This window comes from Momordica charantia (genome assembly GCF_013281855.1).
Source record: "Momordica charantia cultivar OHB3-1 chromosome 9 unlocalized genomic scaffold, Mcharantia_2.0 BLBB01000009.1, whole genome shotgun sequence".
Lineage (NCBI taxonomy): Eukaryota > Viridiplantae > Streptophyta > Magnoliopsida > Cucurbitales > Cucurbitaceae > Momordica > Momordica charantia.
Window position 1 is genome coordinate 19178784 of NW_028275167.1, and position 12484 is coordinate 19191267.

General features: G+C 36.3%; 1 protein-coding gene across 1 annotated transcript; it reads right to left on the reverse strand.

The window, feature by feature from the left end:
• Positions 1–298: 298 nt before the first annotated feature.
• On the reverse strand, positions 299–11806 carry LOC111014151 (uncharacterized). Its single transcript, XM_088117931.1, is given in 21 exon segments — positions 299–852; positions 964–1091; positions 1194–3433; positions 3436–3813; positions 4029–4266; positions 4581–5236; positions 5239–5933; positions 6042–6578; positions 6713–7068; positions 7154–7239; positions 7242–7306; positions 7308–7367; positions 7459–7714; positions 8305–8632; positions 8730–8822; positions 8824–9032; positions 9035–9926; positions 10318–10480; positions 10482–10599; positions 10602–10851; positions 11656–11806. Coding segments are annotated over 21 exon segments (8286 nt in total). The 5' UTR covers positions 11773–11806; the 3' UTR covers positions 299–431.
• Positions 11807–12484: the final 678 nt, after the last annotated feature.

The window sequence follows — 12484 nt, forward strand, 5'->3', positions numbered from 1 at the left end:
TAAATGTTGTATAAAAACCTATAAACGAGAAACGAGAACATTATCCGATAAGATTTTATTCTCAATCTCTATCCCAAAAATTAGTAAAGGATTGGAGTGAGTCTCCATGAAATTTTTGTCATTCTTCGTAATCGTCATATGATCTAATTTACTAACTTATAAAATGATAGATGAAAAAGTAAGAAATTGAGGTCTGCTCGAAAGTTTTAAAAAGTCCATCTGGATTCTAAGAGGATTAATAGAACCATTTTTAATTTTTAAAATAGATGTTACATAACCAAAAAATTTATCCATCAGATGCTGTAATCACATAGAAATATGCATGCTCTTTGGACTTCTATTTCATTGATATTTACATAGCATATTACAAAACACATCTCAAAATCACACACCACATTTAAACTTTTACAATTTCCATTCTCATTTAATTCCTACGGCCTTTCCCCTTCTTGTTTTTCTTTTGCTTTTTTTTTCACTTTTCCTTTCTTATCAGTTGCTTGGGATACAACAGTCTCAACTTCCACAGGCTGCACAGGTTCCAGTCCAGGGCTGCTGCCCTTACAACCTTCCTCATCATGCTCAGAATCTTCTGCGTTCCCAATACTCGACATCTCACCTACTTCCATAGGCTCCACAGGTTCCTCCAGTCCTCCACCCTCAACAGGGCTGCTGCCCTTAGAAACTTCCTCTCCATGCTTAGAATCTTCGGCATTCTCGAAACCTGACATGTCGCCTAGTTCAGTTACAGGATCATCACGTACTAGTTTAGCCAATATAGGTTCCAACTCAATCCTCCTCGAATATAAACTCTTTGAAATGGATGCCACTCGGGATATGTTTTGCTTGGGCTCGCTGACGTAAAATAAATTCGATAGCAGAATGTCAGCATCATGAGGAGATGATAGAAGTGGATAGACGTTAACTTGAAGCAAAAGGATATGGTGAGAATGTTATAAAGTTTACCTCATGCTTAAAGCAGTAGAAAGTAAATTTAGTTCATTAAGCAAGCGATCGACTACATCCAAAGGAATGCCCTCCTCTGCATTGCTTCTTGCAGCAGATAAATGGTGATGCCATTTCTCCACATTTATCTACATGAATCAACCACACAAAAAGGGATATGTCAATTTCAACTAAATGCTTTCGCTTGATTCATAAAATGTTGAAAAAATGATGAGAACCGTTACCGTTACCTTGATTTGTGAGGCATTCGATAGTATGAACTTTTGATCGCTTTTATTCTCTATCAATCTTGTCAAAGCTTCTAATGTTTCCCAAAAAGTAACAAGTTTTTCACAATCAGATTTCATCTTCTTATTTTCATCCAGAGCCAAGCTAGAAGAAGATGATGGAAGTTGTGTAACTATCCCCAGATCACAACTTTTGGATGACGGCATTTGTCTGGTGTTAGTATTAGTACTATTTCCATCTTGCGCTTTCGGAGCTTCAGCTCGGTGTTGCATTGTTTCAACTTCCTTAGGAAACAAAGCCTTCAGTAAGTCGTCAATCTGATGGCTGATATTCAAGTTGACAAAAGTTGCATCTCTACAAATGAATTGTTGACGATTTCCATCCAAACTGACAATAACCATTGGATTTCCGATTTCCTTGAAGAATCCGGCCATCATATTTGCATCATTAGTTGGTGGTACATGAAAGTTTTTCTTTCTCCTAAGTGCATTGTAGAAATTCCATGGTAAATGTTCAGTAATGTAGTTGCGTCCACGCAAATTCTGGAGTACATCGAAGCAAATGCCAAAGTTCAGATGAAGTAAACAAATGGCAACAACCAGTTTCTGCACCAATACCGGATAGTACTCCTTCACATTTGGATGTGTCTTTCTCATCCAATCCAGCGTCGCTATCTTGTCGAAAAGAAACTGCGTAAGGATACCAGCCAAAAACCTGAGCGTTGCCTGAAAAGAATTCTGGGTTCGAGCACCTGAAATGGAAGTTATGATGGAATTTCCTTCATGGAAGATGAGCCATTCAACAAAAGAGGCTTTTGTAGTGATGAAGTATCCCCCCTTCAAGGATGATACCATAACCAGTAGCCTTTCAACAAGGTACATGAAACAGAACGGTGAAATATAATCCCGGACTTGGACCCAGTTCGCATCATATGTGTCCCTCAGAGCTTCATGAAACCTCCAAACAAGAGACATTTCTTTTGCAGGGTTCCTCATGCCTTCATTCTCTGCATTCATACTGTTGAAAAGCTCCATAACGAATGCACTCCAAGGAGGATTCTCCTCTAACCATTTCACTATTTTTTCACACAATTTCTTATCGAGCTTTCCAGATCCGAGAATCATCATTGCAACCCTTCCAATTTGACCATAAGTCAGTAGATTCCATAAGCCGACATTCTCTGCGATGATTTCCCTCATCATGTTTTGACAAACACTATTAACTCTTAGAGAAATCACATTCTTCTTCAATGAAACTTGCCAATCTGGTGGAAACAAATAACTTTGAATTTCCCCTGTTGCCATTTTTAAGTACCTCTCTAGCATCCGCTTATCATGAAATCCATGTTTCAAATATTTGCTCTCCAGAAGAAATTTTACAACTTCAAACATATGAGTAAGCACCCTGCACCGACGAAACATGGAGAACTTGCTTCTGTTTGAGAGGTTATGAAGGTAGTCAAGATTTTCCAAAACCTTGATTCCAGAAGTAAGCAATTCTGTGCTCCAATAGTTCATAACAGATAAAGAAAACTGAGCAGCTTCAATTGAAACCAATTTCCCATTTCTATGAAGGAACCTTTCATCCACCTTTTTGACCCAATCAGCATCAGAGTTGAGCAATATGTGATTGTTGTTCAGCCTCCAAATACCAAAAAAACTTAAACAGAACTCCGCATAAGGGTCGGAATCATTCATGGCAAGACAATTGCAACACTCGAGGACATTCGAAACTCTGTCCTTCCAGCAATGCCAAAAGTAAACCAAAGTTTCTATGGACACCTGGTTTTTAGAAACTATTTCTTCTGAATGCTTGGTTAGATCAAAAACTAATTCATCTTCCCAAGTGTATTTTGATGAGTTCAAATGAAAATGAACATCCATAATCTTTCTAAGACAAATCATTTCACCTCTAACACTGTTGTGTTCCTTAGAGGCAATTAGATATCCTGAAAGAGTTTCCAAATTACCATTTTCATCTGATAAAATGTCTACCTCTGTGCGAACACTGTCATATAAATTTCTGGAGTCATTTTCTGCTAACAACATGGCCTTTGCCAAAAGTTCTTGCTTTTGTTGAAACTGCTTCAAGGGCCAACCTTTGCTTCCGGGCGACCAGAGAGAGTTGGCAAGAACATAATGTAGAAGAAGCATGGATGCATCACTAAAATTTCCTGCCTTGCCTAAAAGATCAGCCAGGCGAAGGAGATTACCTTTTGACTTTGCAATCTTTGCGGCCTCCAAAAGTTTCCCTCTTCCTCTTCCAACAAAAGCAGCTCATCAAGGCAATTCAATGACTTCAAGAAGTTTCGCTTCAGATCCAAAGTTCGGAAACTTTTAATAGACTTCATCATGGATCTACTGTCTCCACTGTTGTGAAAATGAAGAGCACATCTTTCTAGGAATTCTTGTTCAAGGTTCTCTATTTCCGTAGCATCTTGTTTCCATGACAAAATGTATTGCAAACCCGTGTCGAACAACTCGCCTTCAGAGCAAGCCTTCAAACACAAAGAGAAGAAACTTCCTCTGGCATATACATCAGCAGCTCGATTATAGCACTTGGCTAGACAAAAACACTCCCCCGCCCTCTCTAGTTCCCCACATTTCTCCTCGAAAATCGCCCCTGCAAAAGCATTCCATTTTACGACGTTTTGGTTACTTGTACATCCCTAACAACAATCACAACCAAAACATAGGTAGGAAAGAGAAAAAACGTCATTGTACAATGAATTCTATCATCGACAATGAACAAACAATACAATAACCTGCCTGCTACATTATATTTTTTCAAATCAGATTTTATGAGAAAGGAAGTTAATGATCCAATCAAGTACTTGCCTGCTCTTTCAAACTCCCCTATATCGAAAAAGCATTGGGCCGCGGAATCAGCCTTCCCAATAGTTTCAAACATTACAGCAGCTTCTCTGAGGATTGCATTAGCTTCCACAGGATTTGCATTGTGGATATGTTCTGCAAAAGCTCTAAGGCCAGAGGCCTTGGATCTTCTTTCGCAATAACCATCTTCAGCTCTTTCAAAACACAGTGTTGCCATTTTATAATTTCCCTCATAATATAGCTGTGCAGTAAGAGATATGGATTAGAATTTTGCAAAGAATAGAATCTATATAAGATCCTTCACAGTTCACACCCTTGTGCAAAGAAAACAAGAATTTTGCAGCAACAAGCAAATGTAAAGAAAGAGACCTGTAAGAAAAGAGTATGTAAAGAGACACGTCAGTGAATAAGTACCTTTAGGATTTGTAAAAGTACTTTTGGAATTTTTAAAAGTAAATTCAACAACTGCTTTGAATAAGATAAAAAACAATTTACACTACTTTTAAAGAACATACCAAACTCAAACATTGGAATAGAAATAGAAGGCATTCTAACCTTAAAGCCCTGTGACCTCCAGTCCTGCTTACTGCTTGAAGCTAGCATAGAGTGTGCAAGAGAATCATTCAACTGTTGAACTTGTACCACACATTTTTTCTTCCAATACTCGAACAAAGGTCCACAATGCTCCTTTGTATTCTCACAAAACCACAGCCTCTGCCTCGTTCGAGTGACCGCCACATAAAGTTGCTTCAACTCAGAGCACAAAATGTTCAAGATCTCCTTCTGTTCGGATTCGTCACGAACCAATATTACCTGCTCAGCCCCAAATCCTTCCATACTGATCCCATCACCACTTCTATTTCCAAAGATCATTTTAATTGCATTTTCATTGTTTCCACATTCAAGCAAAACCGGTGCTTCCCCAGAAATTCTACTAGTCTCAGGCTTCAAAATGTCGATAGATTGTGGAAAAAAGTGATAGAGAAGATCAATTATGCTTTGTGATAGGTTAAGAACTCCGGCATGGGTTCGAAAGTTCTGGCTTAGATGAAAAATCTCCGAGATTTGTCCTTTATCTTCTCTTTCAGAACCTCTACTGCTTATCTTTGGTCGTACAAACTTCTTATAGAACAAGGATCTTATATCTTGGAACCTGAAATCAATCCCCCTTGCAATGGTTTGAGCTGTATCACCTGAAAACACAAACCCTCTTGAACATTTCTACAGACATAACTAAAAAGAGCAATTTGACTCATGCTTAAATCCTGCACTTCATCAATATAAATGAAATCTAATTCATCTCCTTCATATCCTTGATCTCTAAGGCGATGATGTAGATCAATAACGAAATCGCCCAAATCAAACTCCCTATTTTGGACCTTTAACTTTTCATAACTTTGGAAGATATCATATATTATCTCTCTCTCCAGCCTACTCAAGCTCGATGTTCGGCCCTCAGCCAATAAAATATAGTCCTCTTTACTTAGTATACCGTCACCTGCATCCATGGCTCGAGGATCCCCTTTTATATGAGAAATAATCTCGGTGAAAACTCTTGAACAGTCTAGCTTTTTCGTTAGTTGTGAATTGAAATGGGGCCAATAAGACGAACTGAAACGATCATAGCTAACTTCGTTCTTCCTTATAAAGGACTGCAAGGCAACAGATCGTGAGCCGCGGGTTTGACCATGTAACAGTTGTCTTGCATCACAAAATCTCTCGAAATATGAATCACGCAGAGTTCCATCCAGCATCATCAAGAACTTGTAGAATGTTATCACTAGAGGAAATGACTTGGGTGGAATATTGACAAAGGAATCTGGGACATCCATTAACTGTGCTTCTAAGCCATCCATATTTTCCATATCAAATGCAGCTTTCCCTTTAGAATCCCCACCACAGGCATGGCTGTAAATTACATTAAATTTAGTACAACATAATCAAGATCTTAAATACAAAAACATTTTCCAAAGAAAAAGTATATCAAATCTTAAACCGATTCGATTCACACCCCACCTTTTCAAGTGAGATACATGCTGTCTAACAGCATAGCAAAGTTTTGGACTAACTGTCAGGAAAAGCTGCCGTAAAACAGCTCCATTTGTCTCTGCTGGACTTTCTGAAGTCTTATTATTTTGACTAACATCCGAACTTATACTGTTTTCGACTTCGTGGAATTGTGTTACCAAATGATGCAACTTTTCCTTCTGAAATAACTTCATAGTCAATACAGTAGTTTTCCCTGTTCCGGACCGTCCAAGTATGAAAGTGCTTCTGGGATAAAGGATTATCTCAATTTCTTCTTCTGTTACTTCAAATGGGAGGTCCAATTCAATGCCATCTCTATCAGAAAGCAAATGGCTCACAACACCAGAGGATAAGGAGTAAAATTTCATCAGTAACAAACTATCTTTGACCTTCGAATTCTCAACATAACTTCTACCATCATAAGCAGCACCTTGTAAGTTGTCCCCATTCGAATCGTCAATATGACTCTTGTACCGAACGAGCTCCGATGAAAATACCCAAGTCTTGGGAACTTCCAGAAAATCCCTAAGCGTGAAATAAAAATCCAAAAAGTTAGAACCATTTTGAAGTAAAGCACAAGATTTGAACCATATATAGAAATCTTTCTTAATAGCTTTAAAATATAGACATGGAGAAAATCTCACAACAATGCTACATACCCATCATAACATATCTCTTGACAAAGATTGATGTATTCATCAGTGTAAGAGCTGAATATACTGTCAAGATGCTTGATCAATTTTGAAATATCCTCAAGAAGCAAGACATCCCAAATCCTCAAGACTTGCATATATGTTGATTCTTCTTTTACTATATCAATTGCACAATAAACATAGAGACGTTCGACCTTGATTTTCTTCAAAATCCTCGTTGAGCTTCCGCATACCAAATTTAAATCTCTTGTTCTAGGCCTCCATCCATTGGAAAGTTTTAGTAGAAGATTCAAAACCTTTTTCCTCGTCTCAATTGTTGACAATTTCTTGAATGATTTCAAAAACCTATCACTGAATAGAACCTATACATATAAAAAGAAGCAATAAACAAAAAGGCCAGATGAATAAAAAGCAAATAAATAATGAGAAACTATGCAGGGCTTGAACCTTCCATCTTGCATTTCTGAAAAGAATACTATCTCCCTTCAATAAATCATCAAGCTGATTGAACTCTTTCTTTACTTCCAATATAGCTTGGCCAGGCTCTCATCATCATCAGCATTGAAGAAACAACCACGTTGCTTAGCATCAGAGACCAGGAGCCCAAGAAGACTCGCTGTTCGACAATGTTTTATCATTCCCCAATATCCATAGACAATATCTGATGCATAATTATGGGCAGTAAGTATTCAACAAACAGATATAAGATGAAGCAATATAAATATGAAATGTAGAATTGTAATGAACGGTACCTAGCTCTTGTAAGAGCAACATTTGTCCTCTGATCACAGGATAAAAATCCAACAGAAGAACCTCTATTTGATCTTACCGTAGAAATAATAATAATATCCTCCTCTCCACCCTGAAAGCCATCAACCGATTTCACTTTCACTTTAAAGCCATCAAGGTTGTCATACTTATGTCCAATTTTCTCCTTAATTGTAGATACTTGAGCAGAATATGGTGAGATAACACCAATGCTAAGCTTCTCTTTCGAACTTGTCCACACTGTAAAAAGAGAAACCAAAATATAGACTAATGTTGTAATATAATAACAAAATAGCAAAAGTACACTTCCAAAAACTGAATGTCAGTTGCAGAATTAAAAAAGATAAATGAAGCTAGTCACTCCAGACACGCAGTCTGCTTCAGTATTGTGTTTTAGGGTTCATTATTATTGCTGTTATATAGTTTGCATAAACAGTCTCTCTTGTAAAAAATTATCACATGGTAGATTTCTACTGATTTTTCAGTAGTGTTTTTTTTTTTTCCGTAAAGAATTTTTCATGTAAATGTATGTTGATTACATCTTACTTTGTCAAGTTTCTCACTTTTTCCTAACATCCTTTAAATATTGTTTCACATCTGACTAATCATTCAAACAAAATTTCTATTGTTAGCATCTTAAGAGATTTAATTCAACCTTGCTGTTGATTTCACAGGCTTACAATATTTTTTCTATAACAATTCACTTGCAATATTTCCAAAAAGAAGGGAACAATTACAACAGTGTTGTAAGTCCTATTGTACTTAGGATAAATTCAGGTTGAAAAATAGGAATAATAATACAACTAGAAGAAGGCTCAAACTAGACATACCTTTGTACAAATTTCGCACTATTTTCAGAGCAACCGCCACCTCAAGCATATTTTTTCGACTGTGTCCAATATCATCCTTCTCTTCTCTTCCATACTTTATGTTTATGAAAGAATAGGGACCAAACATAGACCCCAAAAGATAGTTCTTCCGATAGCTTAAACTTTGAACATTAGGACCATCTAAGATCTGGCTATAATAGAATTTAGAATTTGGGAACAAACTTATAGATGGGTGCATTCTGTACTGCACATTGAGAAGGTGTCTTGGGTGGCCCAAAGAGCTGAACCTCTCAAATAAACTTCTTCCAAAGCCAGCATTACTAGCAAGCTTAAGACAAGAGTACAAAGTCTAATTAGAACTTGAGTTTTGAAAACTCGGGAAACTCAACTAAAACAGTAATTATTTACAAATAAACACACTTTACCTTGCTTTCAACCATTGCTGGTAATTGGCACTCATCACCTATGAGTATGGCGTGCTTAATATATGGAAGCTGTAAGGGGATCGCTGACTCACACACACTCTTTCAGTTGTGCTGCTTCATCAATTACTAAAACTTTGAAAGGCTCAATCGACATTGAATGTAACCTGTACGAGCTTGAAGCAGTGGAGAAAACCAAAGAAGCATTCTGAAAGCAGAATTCCTCGATCGCAACTCTGTTTATGGCACTTGGTAGTTTAAGTTCAGCTAAGGAACATTGAAGAGATTTCAAACTAGAGAGGCACCACTTCTTGTCAAGTCGAACAGGTATGCAAAATCTATAGATATTGTAGGGAGATCTTTACATACAATAGGACGTGTAAAAAGCTCCTCAAGTACTTCAGAAAGAACAGATTCTCGAAACAGTAAATTTTCAAAAGAATCTAGTGATCTAATAAGTGAAGGCATGTCCTGAAAACTATCCTCCAAATATTTTTTAGGTAAATGAGTACAGAATATTGAAAGACATCCTCTGACTTGAGATGCAACAGACCTAAACCTCTCTCTTGCAAATTCAAGAAAAGATTTACAGACCACCTCATCATTTTTAGCTTCCTTTATGACATCCTTCTCGTCAGTTTCTTTATTGCAACTCCAGTCTTGATTTCGCTCATTTTCCAAGAAGATATTATACTGAGAAACACAATCTTCAAAAAAATCAATCATGGATGCAAAGCAATGCCTCCAACCAGTGAGTGAACCCAAGCAATCCGCAAATTTTTGAACCCGATAATCCAAATGTATTTCTTCAACATTTGAGCCAACTTTGAGCCTCTCCTTATTTCCAAATAAAAGAACATCCCCCAAAGAATAGGATAAACAATCTGGTCCGTACAGCTCCTTGACCAAATTGACCAAATTAAGGACTCGTGAAGCCACTTCTACAATGGCAACATTTGTTGGAGCTACTGTAATGGTTTTGCATCTATTCTTCATTAGATGAAAGAGCAACACGCTAACAGTCTTTGTTTTCCCCGTCCCAGGTGGCCCCCATATAAGTTCAACAAAAGATTTGTGCTCAAGGCCAACTTTGTAAAGGCATGACATAACCGCCCTAACTTGAGAGTCATTCAATGAAGATAGAAATTCCAAATTCATTTTTTGTTGCAAAAGGCTAGACATGTCATAATCTTCACTACCCTGTAGTGAAAAAGAAAAAAATGAGATTTTTACTTCACAGTATTCACATGAGTTATACATTAGCAATGCATAGAATAATAACATGGGACAAAAGTTGATTTTTTTTTTTTTTTTTTTGTGCTTATGGTTAGGAAGAAAAAGAAGCATCTTAAAAAATGCCAAAACACCTCCAGAGTTTGAGACAGTACTATTTGTTTGCTCTCACTTGGTTCAAATTTCACCATCTGTTCTGTAATTGAAACATCTTTCTGTAATCTTCTTTTAACATGACAGAGGCTTTCCTACCCTTGTTTATAACTTTTTATTTCCTTATTGTGATGAAAACTTCATTTCATTTCTTACCAGAAACCAAAAAACACTAGCTCAGAAATATTACTTTTTTGTCACTTACCATTAGATTGGGGCATAGAACTTCCTTCATAATCTGTGAATCTCCATCCATGTGTAATGCATTCCATATTCTTTTGCTCGGGAGTATGTTCAACAAAAAGACCACAAACATCGTCTTCTTGATGATTTCCGAGTTCTTCACTACTACTGCTTTTACTTTAAAAAGTGGAGGTGAGATCACCTTCATTCTCATCTTCTGAGATTTTATGAACAATAGCAAAAGTCCAAGACTTCCCCATTCTTTCCAAATCTGAAGCAACTTCAGGTTTTACATCAGCCAAATAAATACATCTCCAGGTAAGACTTTGTATGGCTCATTTCCATTGAATCTGTTCTTCCACAGATCAACTTTGCAGTCATATAATTCGGTACCATATGGCTTACATTCTTCCAACAATATCACTTCCGCAAATGGCGCAGTGGATAGAGCGTCTATTCTAGTGCAGAGCTCAGCTCTAATCTCTTCTTGTAAAGGAGAGACATAAGACCCAAAATAATGCTGAACAGACTCAAAAGAATCCGGAATCTTTTCAATCTACCAAAGAAAAATCCATAAATGAAACATATCATCAATATTCAATAAGCTAATTGAAAACTAAACCAAAGATTATAAAATTAATTGAATCAATACAAAATTACATTTGCGATCCAACATTATTGTATTGAAAAGAGTACAATAATGACAAGGATATGCATTGATTGTAAAGGAAAAGTTGGTAAATCTTCAATTAAACAAAAATGACAAACAGTAAACTTGTTTGGAACACCACTTAAATTTTCTGATTAAAGAACAACTTCTTTCAAAGAAAGCAGGAAGTTAAACTATAGAACAAACAAAGCAAAAAAAGTTGGTTCTCTAACGAATATTTACATCAACCAAATAATTAAGACCCCATATTATAACAATTTCATTTTTAGTTTCATGTTTTCGAAAAGTTTGCCTACATCCAAAGTTCAAAAATAGAAACAGTTCTTATAAACTACTTTGTCTTTTAGTTTTTAAAATTTTTCTTAGATTTTGAAAGCGGTTTTAGGTAAAAAGTAAAGAAACACATAGATAGATAGAAGTAGTACATTAGTTAAACTTAAAATACTCGAAACAAAATAGTTGCCGAATGAAAACAAGACTCTTATCGAAATAAAAAGAGGATCAACACACACATAAGTACCTTGTTGCATCAAACTTGAGAATGAATACATAGAAAACCAAAGACTGTTTGGTAACGTTCTCGTTTCTTGTTTCTTGTTTTCAATGTTATTAAGAAATCTAAGCATTCTACGACTATTTATGTTTCTTTATGTAAAAATAAGTTGGTGAGGGAAAAGAAAAGAAAGAAACCTCGTCCTGGTAGAGATCTTCATTGAAAATATCTTGAAGCGACCAAGAAAACAGAATATCATTGAACCCCAAATTCTGGGTTTGCCTCCTTTTCTTCTTCATTTCATCCATGCCCATTCCTCTGTTATCTGTAACAAAATGACCTTCAAAAACTAACCCTTTTAGAAACCCATTTCGAGAAGAAAGAAAAAACCAACTTATGTGAAAGCTATGAAAATCCATTGTTTGAGAAAACTTGAAAAGAGAGAAATGGGGAAAATGCGTTTGTTCATGAAATGGGGGCGTTTGCTTGCCTCTGAAGCTCCCTTTTTGGAACCATTTGTTTGATTTGATTCTCCCGCCTTCGTTGGAAAGGAACTAATGCAGAGCCAAACTGAGACAGTGGCGAACGAAATGGTAATTTGTACGGTCAGCGGTTTCTTCGCCAAGAAGATTTCTGTGACTGTTGCATGGTCTTTTAATTTACTCTTTTTGCCTCTGTCCCTATGATTTTGCCTTTTTCCTTTTTCTTTTTCTTTTTAGCTTAACTAAGTGGAAAATCGTTTAAGAGCTACATAGAATCTGTCAATATGAGTATAGTTTAATGGTAGAAGTCCAAAGTTTAATCCTTCCTTCCAAATATGTTGTACCGTACTAAGAGAAGTAATAATGAGAAGTCTTCTAAAATTAAATATTAATTATTTTATGGAGAAAAATGATGGTATAAGATCCAAAGTCATTTAAAAGGAAAAAAATATATATTTTTGTCATTGGTAGAATCCTTTTTGAATGTTGTGCAAGCAAACAAATAAATTTGTTATTAAAAATAATGGTAATCCATTGCATAATT